The sequence below is a fragment of the Heptranchias perlo genome, chromosome 13 (genome assembly GCF_035084215.1).
Source record: "Heptranchias perlo isolate sHepPer1 chromosome 13, sHepPer1.hap1, whole genome shotgun sequence".
In the NCBI taxonomy this organism is placed as follows: domain Eukaryota; kingdom Metazoa; phylum Chordata; class Chondrichthyes; order Hexanchiformes; family Hexanchidae; genus Heptranchias; species Heptranchias perlo.
In genome coordinates, this window is record NC_090337.1 from 12,116,609 (window position 1) to 12,137,924 (window position 21,316).

At 45.0% G+C, this 21,316-nt stretch overlaps 1 protein-coding gene across 1 annotated transcript in view; it reads left to right on the forward strand.

Moving 5' to 3' along the window:
• mindy4b (MINDY family member 4B) overlaps positions 1–21,316 on the forward strand; it is a 48,630-nt gene that overhangs the window by 3,187 nt on the left and 24,127 nt on the right. Inside the window, exons 3-6 of the mRNA XM_067994605.1 lie at positions 4,473–4,652; positions 17,080–17,199; positions 18,633–18,730; positions 19,521–19,686. Of these exons, the coding sequence (XP_067850706.1) occupies positions 4,473–4,652; positions 17,080–17,199; positions 18,633–18,730; positions 19,521–19,686 (564 nt within the window). The remainder of the gene's footprint in view (positions 1–4,472; positions 4,653–17,079; positions 17,200–18,632; positions 18,731–19,520; positions 19,687–21,316) is intronic.

Sequence of the window (21,316 nt, forward strand, 5' to 3'; positions counted from 1 at the left end):
TGGACTATAACTTGGTGTTGTAAAATTGTTTACAATTGTCAACCCCAGTCCATCACCGGCATCTCCACATCATTGATATGCAGTGCAACATGTTGCAGCTCTGTGAAGAGTCCATCCATCCATTGTGTTCTGCCCTAAGGCAGGTCCTAACTCAAGTCTCAGATTTTGAGATTTCTGAGCCACTTACTAATTTAGAATTTCTGAGGGGGTTTCCTGTTGCCTGCCTCACTGTTTTTATCTTCAGATGGGTTGAAATCAAGGCTAAAGAGCCTCACTTACCCCTTTACAATGTGGGGGTGGGGGGAACACTCGCATCCATCAGACACAAGTGTCCCTGCTGGGCATCAACCCAGTATTCAGAGCTGGCGCTCCGGTTTCTGTTTGCTGGGGTTGTCTGGAGTGGGGCCCGAACCAAACCCTTCTGACTCGGAGGCAGGAATACCACTGCTGAGCCAGCAGACACTCCATCCGGATGCGAGCGCCCCACTGGATGTCAACCCAGTATTGAGAGACCATATTCTAGTCTCCACTCGCCGGTGCTGTACGGAGCAGGGCTCGAACCCTTCACCCTCTGACTCAGAGGCTACCACTAAACCAAAGGCTCGCTCACTGGGAATTGTAGCCCTCTACAAAAAGTTAGTAGGTAACTGGGCTGGAGCTTATTTACACTAATTTGAGAGGTAATTAGAATAGTTTGGAGTAAACTATGATTAACAGAAATGGAGATTGGGCATAGTGGCTTGTTAGCAGACTACGCTTTTATCCAGGTCCAATAATTCATGGTAAATTGCTTACTGAAGAATATGTAGGGTGTCCACCATGCAGGCTAAACTACTAATCTGTATTTATTTACAAGTAAAATGATACATAGATATAATAAGACAAGCACCAGTGTCTAACATGTATAGAAACCGCTCGCCATGTTTAAAAATCTGCAAAACAAACTGAGAAATCCACATAGGTAGAATTTTTGTTTGCCAGATATATAGTACACACTCTCTTCCCATAAAAACACATCCTGTTTGCTTAAGTCTAGAGAGCTTAGGCATAGGGAATCGCAAACGTGTGCAGGTTAATGCTGGAATTTAATTAGTTAAAACCACACAGTTCCCGAACACAGATTCATTTCGCAATGCTTGTTCAGCCTGAACCACTTTGAAGTGCAGTGACTGTTGTTATGTAGGCTAACAGGGCAGCCAATTTGTGTACAGCAAGATCCCACAACAGCAGTGGGAGGAATGATCAAACAATGGCCAGGAATTTCCTGGGAACTTGCACCATAACAATGGCATATCTACATCTTAAAGCATTTCTGCAGCGCAGATGTCTTGAGGAAAATATGGCGTAAGTGAGTTATGCCAGTTTTGATGCTACTCTGTAATTCCTTGGCGCTTTCGCACTGCTTTGCCCAGATCTCTGCCAAAACCCTCCAAAGCTCATTAGCATAGCCCCGCCCCCATTCAAAACAGCTGCGAGCGCAAATTTCCTGGACTGTCATGAACACTGGTTTTCTCGTGGCATCAAGTTACGCCGAGAAATCTAGGTGCAGGTGGGCCTGAGGTCATCTGCTAGTGGCCTAATTTATGGCTCTCAACCTGGGAGGACTATTCAAGCTTAGCAGCTTTATCGCTGCAGTTTGGAATTGATTATTTTCCGGGTTATTTTTGTTGCTTGTCTCTTACTGAAATCTTCAGTTTTCCTGATTCAGAGTCCTGTGAGTTGTGTGAAGCTGAGATTTCCAGGACCCCTACCCCTCTCAGCGTGTTCAGAAGTAGCTGTAATGGATATGCCACTGCGCATTCCCCCATTCACCATTCTTCTTCTTATTATTATTATTACAGAGTAGCAGCGGTTCTAGGGTCTCGCCATTGGTCTGAGGTCCGTGGATCGCCACTATGTTCATTGCAGTGTATGCAAATTAGCTTCCCACGACATATGGCCTAAGTTCACGTGGAGAAGATCGGTGCGCAAACCAACATGATTTGTGGCGTGACTTGCCTGTTGCGCCATTCCAGGAAATTCACGGCCGATCCCTTGTTTGGTGGTGTTGGCTGCGAGGAATGTTGGCCTAAGTTCCCTTCACCTTTTCAAACAGCACACTGACGGGAGCGGGGGCGGGGGGAGATTTCGGGCGGGAACTAGGCGGTAGTGCACTGAAAATGGAAGTGCACAACTTTCTGAGGTCGTGAAAGGTGCTATATAAATGCAAGTCTTTCTTTCCTAAAAAAGAAATAGGTTTTCACTGCCCTGAAACAACAAAGATTAGTATTTCCAAACGCAGCATGTTTTCCGTCAGTTAGCAAATAGCAATGCAAAAATGCATTATGACGGCACTTTAGGAGTGCAGGGCACCAGCCCAGGGTTACTGACCCTTCCACCTCCCATTGTGGAGAACGCCTGGCCTAAGCTCAGTGCCTCTCCACAATGACAGTCGTTTGATGAAAGGTCTCTCGAACCTACGGCATATTTACCATTGTCCACCTAAAATACAAAAGTATTTTTTTAAAGAATCAACAGAAGTGACAGTTAGAGGATCCCCTTAAGGCTCAGGTAGTTCGTATGGTGAATATCTGAGTCAGAGGGCCCCAGGTGTGATCCCAGTCTATACTGAATTCGCTGAACCCGGCTGAGGTGTGCTACATTTCCCCCGCAGTAGCCCTAGGTTAAGGAAACAAAAATCAGCTGGAGTTCTTGCTCCTTATCGCTACACGGCAGCCATTGCTGGAAGTGCATGTACATGGATCTTGTATTAGGACAGAATCAAACTTGACTGTGATGCCCACTGCAGTCAAATAGTTTGCTAACATTCACTTTATTAGCTCAGACTTGAAGTATGACCTCTAGGACACCCAGCACCTGTAGAATCGTACTCAAGTAAAGAGTAAGCCCCTCTAGGAAAATAGGTGAGAAAAGGGAGAAAAAGGAAATGATCATTTAAAAAAAATTAATTATATAGCTTTGTGTAACTGCTGTGTTTTAAAGCAGAACCCAATGTATTTGTGAATAAAATCTGCAGCAAATGATAGAACCAATGAGAAGGATTTTAAATGTTACTGTAAAGGGCAGTTCAGTGGTGTGGAATGTGAGAGATCTGACATTGTGCTAGCACACAGATTAACACCCGTGATTTCTACACAAGGCGGGTTCCTGATTCCAGTTACGACGTTCTGATGAGGGGAGGGGTCCAAGTAGAATCCAAGCAGTTCCCATAGGATGGCGGTGGATCACTACGGACAGCTCCCTCACAACTCTGAGTTCCTGGCTCAAGTACAGCGTCGGTAAAGGCCTGGGAATATGTGTATGTCACAGGTCTGGTGTATAATCTAAGGCAAAGGTAAAGAAAGAAAGACTTGGATTTATGCAATGCCTTTCACAACCTCAGGATGTTCCAAAGCGCTTTTCAGCCAATAAAGTACTTCTGAAGTGTAGTCACCGTTGTAATGTAGGAAACGCCGCAGCCAATTTGCGCACAGCAAGATCCCACAAATAGCAATGAGATCATGACCAGATTATCTGTTTTGGTGATGTTGGTTGAGGGATAAATATTGGCGAGGACACAGGAGAGAACTCCCCTGCTCTTCTTCAAAATCGTGCCGTGGGATCTTTTACTCCACCCGAGAGGGCAGACGGAGCCTCGGTTTAACGTTGCATCTGAAAGACGGCACCTTCGACAGTGCAGAACTCCTTCGGTACTGCACTGGAGTGTCAGCCTAGATTTTGTGCTCAAGTCTCTGGAGTGGGAGAGAAAAAAAACGATGATAATTAATTTTAACAGTTTCATTTTTTTTTAAATTAGAGATGGCAAGACTGTCCCTTTAAATTTCACAAGTGACTCCCCTATCATTTGTGCAACTGTATTTAGTATCTGTGATAAAAATTTCTTACAGATTTTCAAAAAGCTGCGTGAAGTAAAAGCATTTTGGATCACAAACGGCTCGTGGCATCTGGCATTTTTCTTTTTGTTTGCTATGAACCCTCCTCAGGAATTCAGACCTAATGTTTTCCACAAGCAGAGGTGATGAATGATTCTTTAATTACCCGCAGCTTTTGGCTGGAGAGTTGTTGTTGTTGTTGTTGTTGTTGTTTCAGCTCTCACATGGTGCAGGGTGGGAGGGAAGAGAAGAACAATAAAGCACCCTTCTAGGTTTCACCTGTCAGGCTAAAGCCCTTCAATCCCCGGCTGCAATTCTCTTTCACCCTTTTCCATAGACCATGGAATTGTGTGATGATGTGTTGCAAGCCAAAAAAAGAGCAGATGGTTCAACACAGAATTACATTGAGATATTACAGGAGGAAGTTAAAAAGAGCCAGGGTGTAAGTATAACTCTTTTAGTAAGAATACAACAGTTTTTCTTCTTGTGCTAATCCCTGTTGGATCCTACATTAGATTGTGTTCTGTAAAACCAACTATTATCAAATAAGACTTTGACAAGATACCTACATAAGATCTGCTTTATTCTGCTTTTACACAGAAGTACCAGGACAGCCGGAAAGTGGAGGATGACGGTGAAGATGGAGCAGGGGCACCTACGTCTACCAGTGTCAAGTCTCGTGGTCACTTCTCCCCATTCAGTGTTCCCTACTCCATCCCAAAAGCACTCGTTGTGTCTTCAAGCCTAGGCGGGATGCCCATCACACTGGAGACGGCAGTGGTAAGCCTATCCCTTCCCTGCGTTTTTCCTCTGTTGGGGCTGAAACTGTATAGCGTTTTAACAAAGAAGTGACGGAACGTAATCTCTGTTCCGATCAAGTGTCACTTAGTGATGCACAGCCTACAATATGTGGTACCGGACAAAAGAGAAATGAGAAGTTCATTGCATTCATGTTTCTCTTTAAGAGTACTTGCATAGGTTACAGTATGTCAAAACCGAAATACTTATTCCGATTCAGGTAAAGACTCGGGTCCTTCTGAGAAAAGCCTGTGTAAGTAGTATAAATGTCATTTTAATGACTGTTTACAAACAATGAAAACGTTAAGACAGTTGGATGCTCTTCCCTGACGGATCAGTGAGCAGGTGCACAGCCCTGTATGGAACTGAGCCGCATAGAACAGGCAGGGGAAAAATAATCTGGGAACCCCGTTGCTGACATTGGACGCAGACGGGACCAGGCTCGGCTATGATGATCTCCCCCCACCCCACAGTCAAATAGCTCACTGTCCTGAATCATATGTGAAGAGCAATCACTTGACTGAGGTACTGGAGAGCAGCCAGTGGATGCAGTGCTGTCTCCCAGCAAAATTCAGCGCCTTTGATACAAGAGGGGAAACATTTTAAAATTCCGCTGTTTCAGCAGAAATGCATTTTTATAGATGATTGTTACAAATTGAGGTTTGCCGCAGATACCTTTCTGGGTTGAGTGGCGTCATTTGCCCCTGTAAGCGGTCTGAGCATCTTACTGTCGTAGGAGTTGACCCACACTGCTCTGCATCTACTTGTATGATAGTGTAACCCTTGGATGTAATAATAGTTACATCGAAACTACAGCACAGAAACAGGCCATTCGGTCCAACTGATCTATGCCGGTGTTTATGCTCCACACGAGCCTCCTCCCTCTTCACCTAACCCTATCAGCATACCCTTCTGTTCCTTTCTCCCTCATGTGCTTATCTAGCTTCCCCTTAAATGCATTGATGTTATTTGCCTCACCTACTCCTTGTGGTAGTGCATTCCACATTCTTACCAGTCTTTGGGTAAAGAAGTTTTTCCTGAATTCCCTATTGGATTTATTAGTGACTATTTTATATTTATGACCTCTAGTTTTAGATTCCCCCACAAGTGGAAACATTTTCTCTACGTCCATCCCATCAAACCCTATCATTATTTTAAAGACCTCTATCAGGTCACCCCTCAGACTTCTCTTTTCTAGAGAAAAGAGCCCCAGCCTGTTCAGCCTTTCCTGATAAGGATATCAGCTCAGTTCAGGTATCATCCTTGTGCATCTTTTTTGCACCCTCTCCAATGCCTCTACATCCTTTCTATAATTTGGAGACCAGAAGTATGCACATTACTCCAAGTGTGGTCTAACCAAGGTTCTATACAAGTAGAATAGGGCCCCCTTTGACCTGAATCGGATATTCATATCTTTCACATGTAGACTGCCTCAATGAGTCCGAAGATGGACTGAGCAAGCACATGATGCGACAAATCCTGATATGAATCAATTAGCTGCTTTATTTCGTAAGGTAAACATGCAGAACAACAATTATGATTGCACTTACTTAAGTCAAACAGTGTGACGTATCTTCAGCAATAATACAAAATAAAGAAGACGCCATGCTTCCCCACAACAATGGGTCATCATACTTGGCTTAAACAAGAAACTATGTGACCATTCTCTTCTGTACACAGACGTTTGCAGCCTGATTCTCTCACAACATTCTCTTTTCAAAACCTCTCCTTGACTGCCTGTGTCCGTGTGATTTATCTCATGCTGTTCACAGCCAGGGAGGGAAGGCATGCTAGACAAGCAGAGATTCCACAGCACAGCAGGTGTGAGGTGTTGGGTATCCCCAACACAATAGGTGTGAGGTGTTAGGTATCCCCAACACAATAGGTGTGAAGGTGAGGTATCATTTATTAATTACTGAAACAAGCTAACAAATTGCTTATTATTTATAGACTATGAGGAAACAGCATCAAAGTTAGCTCATCAGCTACTTAATTGCCAGTCATTTCAGACCCCCTTTTTTTTAACTTGCATGAATACACAAGGCCATTCAACGCCCAGGCCTCAATTAAATAAGTCAGGCCTGATTCCCGCCTGAACCCAATGTCAATGACATGGCGAGAATGGACGAGCACAGCAGGAGGCCACCGCTAGGGATCTGCAGTAACGGTCCCTAGCAAAGATAAGTCTGGGGGTGGGGAGTTCTGGAGACGACCGGTGAGGGAGGGGAAAAGCCCAGGACAGGGGAGGCCCCAGGTATCCTTGTGGGGCCTGGAGGAACTTTCTTGCTTTTCCTGGCCCAAAAGGAAACTGGAAACATTTTTTACACTTAGCTTCTTGGCTCTCTTCTGAACCTACTGCTCCTTGGTGCTAGGTTTCCCTGGCAACGCCAACAATAGGCACCGACCCCATGGCATCAAGTTAAAATAGCGTCAGGGTCTGAATGATGTCATCAGAAGACTTTTGAATCTCAATGAGGCCCTCACCGGCTGGCCAAGACACACCTCCTAAAATGGCGCGTGGCACGAGGTAAGCCTGGACCCAATGAGTCGCACACTGCCGCATTTTTAACCCCTTGCTTTCCCTGTTACTGTCGGGCACGGGGTGGTGGTGGTTAAAATCTCGCCTAAGTGACCTGGAATGAGGTGTCTTGCAGCCGTTCGCTACAGTTACACTTGTTCACTCCAGGCCCACGCACTGCTTGGAATGCTGAAAATCTCTCTAGAATTAGCAACACGCAACATGACAACTATTCCAATTCACAAAGGAAACCTAGCGATGGTTTGAAACTGATTCGGGCAAAGCTCGTGAGTTGAAGCTGAACATAAAATGACTGTTCCTCATAATCGATTTCTATCTTACTGTCGTAGGAGTTGACCCACACTGCTCTGCATCTACTTGTATGATAGTGTAACCCTTGGATGTAATAATAGTTACATCGAAACTACAGCACAGAAACAGGCCATTCGGCCCAACTGATCTATGCCGGTGTTTATGCTCCACACGAGCCTCCTCCCTCTTCATCTACCCCTATCAGCATACCCTTCTGTTCCTTTCTCCCTCATGTGCTTATCTAGCTTCCCCTTAAATGCATTGATGTTATTTGCCTCACCTACTCCTTGTGGTAGTGCATTCCACATTCTTACCAGTCTCTGGGTAAAGAAGTTTCTCCTGAATTCCCTATTGGATTTATTAGTGACTATTTTATAGTTGTGACCTCTAGTTTTGGATTTCCCCACAAGTGGAAACATTTTCTCTACGTCTACCCCATCAAACCCTATCATTATCTTAAAGACCTCTATCAGGTCACCCCTCAGACTTCTCTTTTCTGGAGAAAAGAGCCCCAGCCTGTTCAGCCTTTCCTGATAAGGAAATCAGCTCAGTTCAGGTATCATCCTTGTGCATCTTTTTTGCACCCTCTCCAATGCCTCTACATCCTTTCTATAATTTGGAGACCAGAACTGTGCACATTACTCCAAGTGTGGTCTAACCAAGGTTCTATACAAGTAGAATAGGGCCCCCTTTGACCTGAATCGGATATTCATATCTTTCACATGTAGACTGCCTCAATGAGTCCGAAGATGGACTGAGCAAGCACAAAGCTGCTTTATTTCGTAAGGTAAACATGCAGAACAACAATTATGATTGCACTTACTTAAGTCAAACAGTGCGATGTATCTTCAGCAATAATACAAAATAAAGAAGACGCCATGCTTCCCCACAACAATGGGTCATCATACTTGGCTTAAACAAGAAACTATGTGACCATTCTCTTCTGTACTCCAACTTTTACACAGACATTTGCAGACTGATTCTGATCAACTGTAACTGATCAACTAAAACTTTTGCATTACACTGAAATATGGGTGCAGATAAATTGGCATTGTTGCTTTAAAACATTGTTTCATCGCTCCACCATTGGCGGCCGTTCCTTCAGCTGCCTAGGCCCTAAGCTCTGGAATTCCCTCCCTAAACCTCTCCATCTCTCTACCTCTCTCTCTCCTCCTTAAAGACACTCCTTAAAATCCACCTCTTTGACCAGGCTTTTGGTCACCTGTCCTAATATTTCCTTATGCAGCTCGGTGTCAAATTTTGTTTGATAACGTTCCTGTAAAGCGCCTTGGAACGTTTTACTATGTTAAATGTGCTATAAAAATGTACGTTGTTGATATTGAATGCAGGTAGATGGGTGAAGCTGATACATTTTGATTGGAGTCAGCCTCCAGGCTTAAAAAAAAGTGAATTGCCTAATTATCGAATCACAAAGCTCTCCATGGTATTCACCCGAAACTCAAAACCTATAGATGTGGTTATGTTTGGTACAATGCTGTCAACATCTGTGTTCCTACCAGCAGCATAGTGTCATCTGAAACTTGTGTAAACGAGGAAGATTAATGTTTAGATAGAGCAGCACAATTTCTAGGACAGGTTTATGAGCTTGGGGGAAAAAAAGAGTTGAGTCTGAACACAAATGTTTTATGTCCTGTAGTTGCTGGGTGTTTGCAGATGTTTCAGGAATCATTCACAATTCTTGCCAAGTTGCTGAGGAGTTTTGAGACTATTTTTTTCTTAAAATACTGGCGGTATTTATTATACTGCAGTGGTCTTGGGAACAGCAGTGGCAAACTGGGCACCAGAAGCACAATGTTGGGGTAGACCTTCATGAAAGGGAACATTTTGACTTGCATATTTTCCTGCTGCCCATGCAGCTCCAACATTCACTCAAAGAGTGACTGGTGGAATACAAAGGGGAGAAAGTGATGCTTCAATTGTACAGAGCCTTGGTCAGACCCCATCTGGAATACTGCATTCAGTTTTGGACACCGCATCTCAGGAAGGATATATTGGCCTTGGAGCGGGTGCAGCGCAGATTCACCAGAATGATACCGGGGCTCAGATGATTAAAATATGAGGACAGGTTGCATAAACTTGGCTTGTATTCTCTTAAATATAGTAGATAGATAGGTGATCTGATCAAGGTGTTTAAAATGTTAAAAGGATTTGATATGGTAGATACAGAGAAACTATTTCCTCTGGTGGGGGAAATCAAGAACAACGGGACATAATAAAATTAGAGCTAGGTCATTCAGGAGTGAAATCAGGAATCACTTTTTCACACAAAGGGCAATAGAAATTTATAACTCTCTCCCGCAAAAGGCTATGCATGCTGGATCAATTGGAGCTTTCTAGACTGAGAGCGATAGATTTTTGTTGGGTAAGGTGTCAAAGGCTTAATTACCTATTATATACAATGCATTAACTCCAAACACTTATTTTCAGACAAGTAAGAATTTTAATTAAAAGAAACTTGAGCTCAAGGAAGACCTGTTCTAAACAATGGTCAGAACAACCTCTTCCCTGAACAAACTAAACAGTTCACATTTATACAGTTTAGTTAGTAATGTCTGTCTATCATAGAATATGGGCGTACATGTACATTCTTTATTAGTTCAAGTGGTTAGTCAATCAAGTAGTGAGCCTGCCTCCTCTGGACATCCATAGCTCATTCCTGTTTTGGCACGTAGGCCTCGTAGGCCTGAGAACACTGCCTCCCTAAAATTCCGAAGCTGGCTAATCAGTAGGGCTGAAGTCAGAATCAAGGCCACATGGCCTCTCAAGAAACTGTATTCTCATTATATTATAAGCCAGCAATACCATTATCTGCACGGAGGGAGGGGGGGAGGCCAGACAGTACCAAGCACCTGGACAGCCAACTTAATTATCAATGTACCAAGGACAATTGTGTCTTTCTGTGTTTGTGTGTGAAATTGTAACTACCCTATGTATGGGAGTCAAGGAGTTAACATTGGTCAAATACCCATCATGCTTTTTTTTATGGTCAAGTAACTGTTCACGTATTTCTACATTAATGTGGTCTTTATGGTTTTCCACAAAGGGTATCAAGGGATATGGAGCAAAGACGAGAAATTGGAGTTGAGGTGCAGATCAGCCCTGGTTTAATTGGATGGCAGAGCAGGCCCGAGGGGCTGATTGGCCCACTCCTGTTCTTAATGTTCCTATATTACTAAAGAGGACCCCCCCCGCCCACAACAGCAAAATGCATTGTTTTGAACGCCTTACTTTAGGAAGGATTCAAAGCCATGCAGAAGGTGCAGAAGAGATGTCTTTAAGATGATACCAGAGATGAACGGCTTCAGTTGTAAGAAGAGACTAGAGATACTGGAACTCTTTCCACTAAAGTAGAGAAGGTAAAGAGGAGATCTGATCGAAGTGTTCAAAGTTAAATCGAGGAAAACTTTCTATCGAAAAGAAAGACTTGCATTTATATAGCACCTTTCATGGCCCAAAGCGATTTACAGCCAATGGAGTACTTTTGAAGTGTAGTCGCTGTTGTAATGTAGGAAATGCGGCAGCCAATCCGCGCACAGCAAGATCCCACAAGCAGCAATGTGATAATGGCCAGATAATCTGCTTTTTAGTGATGTTGGTGGTCAGTGAGTTTGTAACTGAATAGCGTAAATTTAAGATCATCACCAAAAGAATGAAGGGAGAAATTGGAAGATTTTTATTTTTACACTGAGGATTGTTAGGATGTGACAGTGCCCAAACAGAAGCAGCGGTGGAAGCAGAATCCGTAAGTGTTTTTAAAAGGGATATGTATAAATATTTGCAAAAGAAAAAAGTTAAAAGTCCATGGGGAGAGGTCAGGAGAGTGGGACTAAGTGGTTAGGTCTTTCAGAGAGCTGGCAAAAGCACAATGGGCGAAATGGCCTCCTCTATTCTGTAACATTCTTGACTCTTTACGGAGTCAACTTGCTACTGGGGCGTACAAACCGTCATTGTGGATTGGCCGTCTGTTATAGAAACTGCCTAATCTTCATTTCCATTGATTGCAAGTATTATGCCCAGGTGGCAAGTTGAAAATCTACCCCCCCATGATTCTGCCTCTTTAACCCCATGAGTCCCACCTTTTATTGGTATGACAAGTGCTGCCTTACTGCTACCAGCACCTTTCCACCACTGGGAAACACAGCAATGGTAATTTAATGGTGTTCCTGGAAAGCGGAAGTGACGGTTGGGGAACAGGACTGGATGTGATGAAATGTATCAGAAGATGAGGCAATCTTGGCTGAGTGGTGGTGGAGATGGTGCTGGAACGACAACATGCTTCAAGTTTTCTCCCTGATTGTTGGGAGTGGCTGGAGGCAAATTGGCCTAGTCCCACTGAAGCGGAAGGGTGGGTAGAGATTATGATAAGATGAGTGACCTATCTCAGCTATTGGGGCAAAGCTCCCAAGCACTTCCCCATAGGGAGGGAGAGAAAACCAGACTGGCAGTGTCCCATGCCGTCCTTGCACACATCCTCGTGGACACCTATAGAGTGGCACTGACACAACAGGCCTGAGATAAGGGGCCTGATTTTAGCAGGCCTGCGGGTTTCCGGCGGGTTGGGTTTCAGGTGCGTGGCCTCCGCGCCCGGTGAAATTAGTGGGTTGCCCGCGCGATCGTAGCAGGCAATGCACTAATTGGAATCACTTACCTGCTCCTCCGGGGTCCGCGCTGCTGGTCTGCGCGTCGGGCGGGCTGCGCATGCGCAGTACGATCTGTCAGCTGGAGGCTCTCTAGTTAAAGGGGCAGTCCTCCACTGACAGATGCTGCAACCAATGGAACAAATTACAGCATGGAGCAGCCCAGGGGGAAGGCTGCTCCCAGTTTAACGATGCCTCACCCCAGGTATCATCAGATGGGGTGAGGAGGAGGGGGAGGACAGAGATCTTCCACCCGGCGGGCGGGAGGAAGTGGCCTGCCTCTGCCACCAAGAAGGCCTGGCTCGAGGTGGCAGAGGGGGTCACCTGCACCACCAACATATCGCCCACCTGCATACAGTGCAGGAGGCGCTCCAATGACCTCAGTAGGTCAGCCACAGTGAGAACACGTAGTCTTTCCCCTACACTCCGTCTGCCACAACACTGCCTCCACCCCACATCTCCTTCGGCACCGCCAACACTACTCTGTCACATCACCCCTCATACCCACTCAAACCCCATCCTCATCTTACCTGCACCTACTCACCTCGCCTGTACTCACCCGCCACTAACACGCAACCAAATCCTCATACAATCTCATGGCTCTATCCCATACTCACCCTCTCGTGCATCTCTCTCACAGCCAGCCTCACTCAACCTGCCACCACCTGTGCTGCAGCCACAGGGCATGCATCGCATATGTGCAGTAGGCAGCGTACGGCAAATGTGTCGTGAGCATGAAGGGGATGCACAAGGGTGTCTGAGGGTTTGCCATGGGTGTTACCTATATTGAATTTCAGAGCAACAAACATCACACATTATATTGGCACCACCACTGCCATGTCTCCGCGAATCCTGTCTGTTGTGTCCAATAATGCCCGCTCCTGGGTATAACCATGAGGACCCACCACTGATGCCACCCATTCTAAACAATTTTACAACACCAAGTTATAGTCCAACAATTTTATTTTTAATCCCACAAGCTTTCGGGGGCTTCCCCCTTCCTCAGGTGGTGCTGAGGAAGGGGGAAGCCCCCGAAAGCTTGTGGGATTAAAAATAAAATTGTTGGACTATAACTTGGTGTTGTAAAATTGTTTACAATTGTCAACCCCAGTCCATCACCGGCATCTCCACATCATGGCCACCCATTGTGTTACTGCAGAGTAGGTGCAGGTGCATTTGCAGGGCTCTTCCGCGCAGACGACTGAGAGACATCGGCGGTGTACCCGGCTGCACCCTAGAAGGATGCGGAGGAGAAGTTGTGGAGGGCAGTGGTGACTTTGGCAGCGACAGGTAAGCAGATGGTGCTGGGGCCAGCCAGGAGCAGCTCGGCATGAAAGAGCCTGCAGATCTCCACGACTACATGTCGAGTGAATCTGCGCCTCCGTGTGCACTGCTGCTCGGAGAGGTCCGGGGAGCTGCGCCTCGGTCTGTGGACCCTGTGGCGAGGGTAGTGCCCTCTGCGACGCGTCTCTCTCTGTGGTAGCCCTCCCTCCTGCTGTACAGGTGGATGTGTCACAGCACTGCGTTGTGGAGCTCCACGTGTCAGAGGTGGATGGCGTGGATGGCGAGGCTGGTGATGCTGTTCACCCTCCGAGGGGGTCATGACTGCAGCTACGGCGGCCCCCATCCGCAATATGTACATCTGAGGGGGTCCGCAAGGTTGGCACATGTCTCCGGACCCCGGGGTGAGTGTGCAGGTTGGTGACTTTGACCGTCCGGAGGGGGGTGGTGGAGGCCACACTTTGTCCCAAGTGACAGAGCGGCCTCCTGCAATGGGTGAGGGTCTCCCCCCCCCCCCCCCCCCCCACCCCACCTGTCATATGGACCTTTGCAGCTGCCACAGGCTGACGGCTGCAACACGTCCAGTTCAACTAGGACTGTTTCCCCCAGTGTGTGAAACAGTCCCATGTTTCCCCAAAATCACACACAGTCCCTTAATCAGGTCAGTTAATGACCTGAACAAGCGAAATAAATAACCTCAAGTGGCATCCCGCTGGCTTTAATTGCCTGCGGGATTCCCACCAGCGGGGGCCACGCACGCACCCCCGCACGTCATCGGGGAACCCGGAAGTGGGCGGGATCGTGGCGCGATCCGGTCACGTGACTGGATATCGGGATTTTCGGGGCCCCCCCGCTGGAAACCCACAGGAAACCCGACGGTAAAATCGAGCCCAAGGTCTTCAACCTATCCTTCAGCTGGCCAAGATGAGAAATTAACTAACTTGAAGGTTTCAAGATTACGATGGTGATTGACTAAGTTTTTCGGGTAATAGGTTTGTCGAATAAATTACCAGAGGAGGTCATGGAAGTGGACAATAAAATAGGTTTGAGAGAAAATTAAGTGTGTTTCTGGAAAAGGAAAGTATTGAGCGGTATGATGAGAAGGTGGGACTGTGGGATTGAAAAATAACGAATTGCCACACACAGTGCTGATGGTTTCAGTGAGATATCAACCAATGCCCCCCGATCCCTCTCCTATGCAGTGTCTTGTTGCCTAGAGCCGTTCAGCATATATTCCCACTGTTTATTCCTCTTCACTGGTCTCATAACTGAATTTGTTCACAATAAATGCCGTTTTTATTGCAACTCCAGCCCATCTTCCCAATCTGTACATTTTCATATTTGGTTTGTCTCTTCCCTATTGTTGGAAACAGCCCCCCTCCCCCACAAAATTTGACGAAGAATCTCTGCATGGGGCTCCCCAATCTCCCACTGTACATTCAGCGGGAGATCAGCATAAACCCTCGAGAGAGCGGGTAATCAAACTATTACGGGGTTTCCACCAATCTTAGGCCAAAGCTACGGAAATTTCCAGGCCTTGTTGTTGAGTGCAAACATTGATAGCTTTGTTTTTTGACTGCAGCTCCAAGTCATGTATCCACAGCAGTGGCCCCAGCACTGATCCCTGGAATCCATTAATGGCCCTTTGCCATGTTGGCACACTTTCATTCACAACCACCTTTTGCTTTCTCTGGTTTAGCCAATTTTCGGTCGCCCCCTACACCACAACTTCTGACCTTGCGGACTAATCATTTGTATGGCACAATATCTAAAGCCTTGCTGAGATCCAAGTATATGACATCCATTGAATTTTCATTGTTGACAAGGTATGTCATTTCCTCAAAGACCTTCAGTAAAATTTGCTAGGCATAAATCAGCACCGACTCCCACTGGAAAAATGTTCTGTTGTCCAAATTGGCATTTCTCACCTTGAGTATCACAAAATGAATAAAATTCATTATTAGAAGTCTGCATTTCCAGAATGAATCCTGCTTGTGCAGATCAATCATTACATCATTCACCTGTCAAATATGATATTGATGGATGTTCCCCTAAGTTTTATGTTGAACCTGGAGCTCATGAAATAAATTAGTGGTGTTTCAGGCTTTATTCAGCTCTCTGTCTGTTCCACTCCCTCACATTCAATGCAGACAGGAATATTTATTATCATTTCAAGAGCCCTTTTGTGTTGGGGAGCCTGCACAGAATGGAAACCTCACAAGATAATATCTCAGTGCTGTTAATGTCATTATGTCTATCACCCTTGTACAGTACATTCATCTTGAACCTATTGCAGCTATTGTGTTACACCGTTGTGCACTACAGTCAATTAGAAATGTTACAATGACTTCAGGTTCCCATTCCCATGCACTTACCTACAAGTTCGGCAAGACTTTGCTATCCAATTAAGTGCTTCTCTGTGTCACGCTCATTGGATTGACTATTATGCTTTGTGATGAGCATAACCTTTAGTGACCTCAGAATCGGGGACAACAGGATACAAAATTGGTCACTGATGCTCCCTTGCAGATTGATCATTAATCCATCTGTGTTGTGTAACTGCTTCAAGGGTAAGGGCAAAAAAACCAGTGACGCAGGTTAACAAGGCCATTAAAAAAAAGCAGTCGAAGCACTGGGGTCCATTTCTAGAGGGATAGAATTGAAATGCAGAGAAGTTATGTTAAACTTGTATCGAACCTTGGTTAGATCACACTTAGAGTATTGTGCACAGTTCTGGTTGCCATATTTTGGAAAGGATATAGTGGCACTGGAGAAGGTGCAAAAAAGATTCACAAAGATGATACCAGAAGTGAGAGGACATACTTATCAGGAAAGGCTCAACAGGCTGAGGCTCTTTTCGCTAGAAGAGAGAAGGCTGAGGGGTGATCTAATAGGGGTCTTTAAAATTCTGAAGGGGTTTGAAAGGGTAAACATAGAGAAGACGTTTCCACTTGTGGGGAGATCAAAACTAGGGGGTCATAAATATAGTTACCAATAAATCCAATAGGGAATTCAGGAGAAACTTCTTTACCCAGAGAATGGTGAGAATGTAGAACCCTTTACCACATGGAGTAGTTGAGGCAAATAGCATAGATGCATTTAAGGGGAAGTTAGATAAGCTTATGAGGGAGAAAGGAATAGAAGGATATGCTGATAGGGTTACATGAAAAGGGGTGGGAGGTAGCATAAAAGCCGGCATGGACTGGTTGGGCCGGAAGACCTGTTTCTGTGCTGTAGATTCTGTGTAATTCTATGTAATATGCATGCACAACCCTGCTTTCCTGTGTCATAAGAAGGTCTATCTGGACCAGCAAAGTGGAAATTGGATTACTGGTTTGTTCAAGTGATTGAGAACTCTGGGCGGAGGAAGTGAAACCACCTCCCGAGGTTTCTGTGCTGCCAAAGGAATATATGCCTGTTCGTTTATATTAAAGAACTGTCTCCGAAGGCAGGACAATATAAGTGTGGTTAAAAAGAATCTTTTTTTAATCAAGCTACAATTTTGGGATTGGAAACAAGGTTTAGTAAACTTTCCTTAGAACCTGGTTGGGCGGATGCATGTAGTTATACAGGTTTAAAATGGACGCCTTTTGTATCTTTACAGTCGCTATGTAATGACTTCTGATATTTTTTAATATAGGCATTACGGAAGATTCTGTTTGGAACGACATTTCAAGTTTTCAACTATGAATGGAAGAAATCCCACTTCAAATTCCGAGACCCTTATTCAGACTTATCGTATGCACTGGAGGCAGAAAGGGTCAGTGCCAGGAAAGACTGTACAAAATCAGTGCTAGGAGAGCATCTTTTTTTTTTGGTTGTCCAGGTATCTGAAACGCGCAGAAACCCATCACCATGCTTAAATTCACCAAATTATACTACTGAGAAATCCACAGAAGTTTCCTGATATGGACTGTTCAACTCGCTGCAAGGCATTAATCTAGCATTGCGGATCAGCCACCCATTATAGAAACCACCCAAATTTTAATTTCCATTGACATCAATCGGGCGGACGGGCGTCTGATTCGCGATGCCACTTTTACACCCAGGCAGCAAGTTGAAAATCTACCCCTCTGTCCTCATAAGGGTAATTCCCAACTTACTTAAGTCACAGGAACAGGAGTAGGCCATTCAGCCCTTTGAGCCTGCACCACCATTCTGTTAGATCATGCCTGATCTGTACCTCAACTCCATTTATCTGCCTTAGCCCCATATCCCTTGATACCCTAAGCTAACAAAAATCTATCTATCCCATTTTTGAAAGCTGCAATTGGCCCCCAGCATCCACACCCTTTTGTGGGAGAGAATTCCAGATTTCTGAACTCATTGTGTGAAGAACTGCTTCCTGATTTCCCTCCTAAATGGCCTAGCTCTACTTTTAAGATTATGCCCCCTCGTTCTTGATTCCCCCAACCAAGGAAATAGTTTCTCTGTGTCTACACTCTCGAATCCTTTTATCACTTCGATCAGATCACCCCTCAGCCTTCTATACTTAAGTTCTGAAAGCTTAAATGCAGGTTGGCTAAAAGCCTAGATTTAGGGCCCACCCTCTCAAGTATTGTAGGGGACCTGCTGGAGATCAAACTACGCAGCTTACCAGAGAATGTGAATAATGATTCAATAAACTAAATTTTGAAATTAAGGCAAACTGATGAAATAAGATTTTTTAAAAAAATATATTCATTCTTGGGATATGGGCGTCGCTGGTAAAGCAGGCATTTATTGCCAATCCCTAGTTGCCCTTGAGAAGGCGGTGGTGAGCTGACTTCTTGAACTGCAACAGTCCAGTGCTATTATGTAGGGAGTTCCAGGATTTTGACCCAGCGATGATGAAGGAACGGCGATATATGTCCAAGTCAGGCTGGTGTGTGACTTGGAGGTGATGGTGTTCCCTTGTCCTTCTAGGTGGCGGAGGTCGCGGGTTTGAGAGGTGCTGCCAAAGATTGAAAAGGCGAAGGTGCTTATTTAATGCATTTTAAGAGTCACACGGAGAATGTACAAGCAGATGGAATCCCATCTCCCTATTGGATATACGCATCCATTTATCCTTTAAAATACTCTATTCTAGGGGTGTCCGAGCAAACTAATAGGATTATAATAAAAAATCTTTTAATAGGATTGTAATATAGAAAATGGTGTTGATACTATTTGTGTATATGTTTTAAAAATTATTCATATTCATTCTTTTTGAAGGGTGGTACAAGGACTATTCAGATGGTCGTACAAGCGCATGTCCTCAAGTACTTACTGTTCACCAAAAATAGTGAAGTGGAAAGCCAAAACTTTAAATGGTAAACAAATACTCTCACCTTGACTTATTCAGACTTATTCTTGAAAATAATTGTGAGATTTTATTGATTGGTTTCAACGAGTTTTCAGATGCTTCCGTCACACCTGGGGCAGAAGCCCTTGGGTAAGTCCCGGGGAGGAGGGGGAGGGTAATGGGAGGATGGACAATCGCGGGCTTGCAGCAGCTCTCCCTGGGGCGAGAGCATTCCTAGAACAGGCATTAAGCCCCTCATTTATATATGTTAGAATTAGGGTTGCCAATCCTCCAGGATTGAATGCAATTGACTATCCTGGATTCTCCAGGAATTAAAGATTAATCTCCTGGACACTGTTGCGAGCAACTCAGGAGGAAAACCATAGCGGCATTAAAAAATATGGTTTGTATTTTTCATTTTCTTTGATCACTTTTTTGTTTATTAGTTATAAAAATATGGAGATGGGGGGATTAAAGGCCGTTTTATGGGGCGGGGCAGTTGGAAGTAGGAGGTCATGTGATGAACCTCCAGGACTACGTCCAACCAGAGTTGGCAACCCTAGTTAGAATTAGAGCAGGAGACAGTGTGATGGATCTTGATTTCAACAGAGTGAGGATGCAGGGAGAAAGAAAGTAAAGTCTTGACACAAAGTTAGTAACTTCATGCAAAATAATGATTGGTCCTGCCTGTATCTGAGGCGTTAGAGCTTCCTTTTAGTAGTCAACCCCCAGTTGCCACCTGCCATTTGGGTCTAAAGTTAGTCACAGGCACAGCGACTCTACAACTGGTGCCTCACATTTTCTGCATTCTCTTACAGCCTGCTTGAAGTGAGCCAAAAAGAACAAGAAAAGGCATTGGCAGCAGCGCTGTCTGACATTCTGTGGACAGCAGGGGAAGGAGTCAAGAGCTTTGTTTGTTTGGTGACCGCTGACTGTTATTTCGCTCCTACATTTGACTACAAAATGGACAGTTACACAGAGAGAGTAAGACCCATTCCCACACATACATCACAATCGTTAAGCTAACATTTTATTTCAATTGAATCATCTGTGATAGTTTACCGATTGACTCCGCAAAGTTTGCTAATCTTTGGATGAGACACTAAGGTCCAGTTTGCTTGTTCAGATGGACACTATTTGAAGAAGGGCAGGGAATTGTTTCTCATAGCTCCGCATCATGATACTGTATTTAGTGTAGCGTTGCCTGGGAGTTGAGCACATGTTACAACAACAACTACTTGCAATTATATAACATCTTTAATGGAGTAAAACGTCCCAAGGCACTTCACAGGAGCGTTATCAAACAAAATTTGACGTCGAGCCACATAAGGAGATATTAGAACAGGTGACCAAATGCTTGGTCAAAGAAGTAGGTTTTAGGGAGTGTCTTAAAGGTGGAGTGAGAGGTGGAGAGGTTTAGGGAGGGAATTCCAGAGCTTAGGGCCTAGGCAGCTGAAGGCACGGCCGCCAATGGTGGAGCGATTAAAATCGGGGATGCGCAAGAATTGGAGGAGCACAGAGATCTCGGAGGGTTGTAGGGCTGGAGGAGGTTACAGAGATAGGGTGGGGTAAGGACATGGAGGATGAGAATTTTAAAATCGAGGCGTTCCTGTACCGGGAGCCAACATAGGTCACAGGAGTGATGGGTGAACGGGACTTAGTGTGAGTTAGGATACGTCCCAAGGCACTTCACAGGAGTGTTAGCAAACAGAGTTTTAGATGAGCTCAAGTTTATGGAGGGCGGAATATGGAAGGCCGGTCAGGAGAGCATTGGAATAATCAAGTCTAGAGGTAACATGGATGAGGGTTTCAGCAGCAGGTGAGCTGAGGCAGAGGCAGAGACGGGCGATGTTACGGAGGTGGAAGTAGGCGGTCTTGGTGATGGAGCGGCTATGTGGTCAGAAGCTCATCTCAGGGTCAGATAGGAAGCCAAGGTTGCAATCTGACCCTGAGATCAGCCTCAGACAGTGGCCAGGGAGAGGGATAGAGTCGGTGGCTAGGGAATGGAGTTTGTGGAAGGGAGGAAAGACAATGGCTTCGGTCTTCCCAATATCTAGTTGGAGGAATTATTTGCTCATGCAGTACTGGATGTCGGACAAGCAGTGTGACAAATCAGAGACCGTGGAGGGGTCGAGGAGGTGGTGGTGAGGTAGAGCTGGGTGTCATCAGCGTACATATGGAACCTGACATTTTGTCTTCGGATAATGTCGCCGAGGAGCAGCATGAAGATGAGAAATAGGAGGTGACCAAGGATAGATCCTTGGGGGACTCTAGAGGTAACGACGTAGGAGCGGGAAGAGAAGCCATTGCAGGTGTTACTGTATTTAGTGTAGTATTACCTGGGAGTCGAAACCATGTTTTTTTTCAAAAAATATACTTTATTCATAAAATTTGCAGCAATACATACAATACAGTTGTCATATCACATTGCACAAGTACACAATACAGATTATACAATTTGCAGGTTACATCAAGTACAGTTCAATGAACACATTGTACATAATTACAGTTCATGACAGTCTAGGGTGCCTCATTGCATTACACTGAATACAGATTATTGATTACAGATTCATTACAGGTACATTACATCAATTTGAATTTTACATTCTGCCCG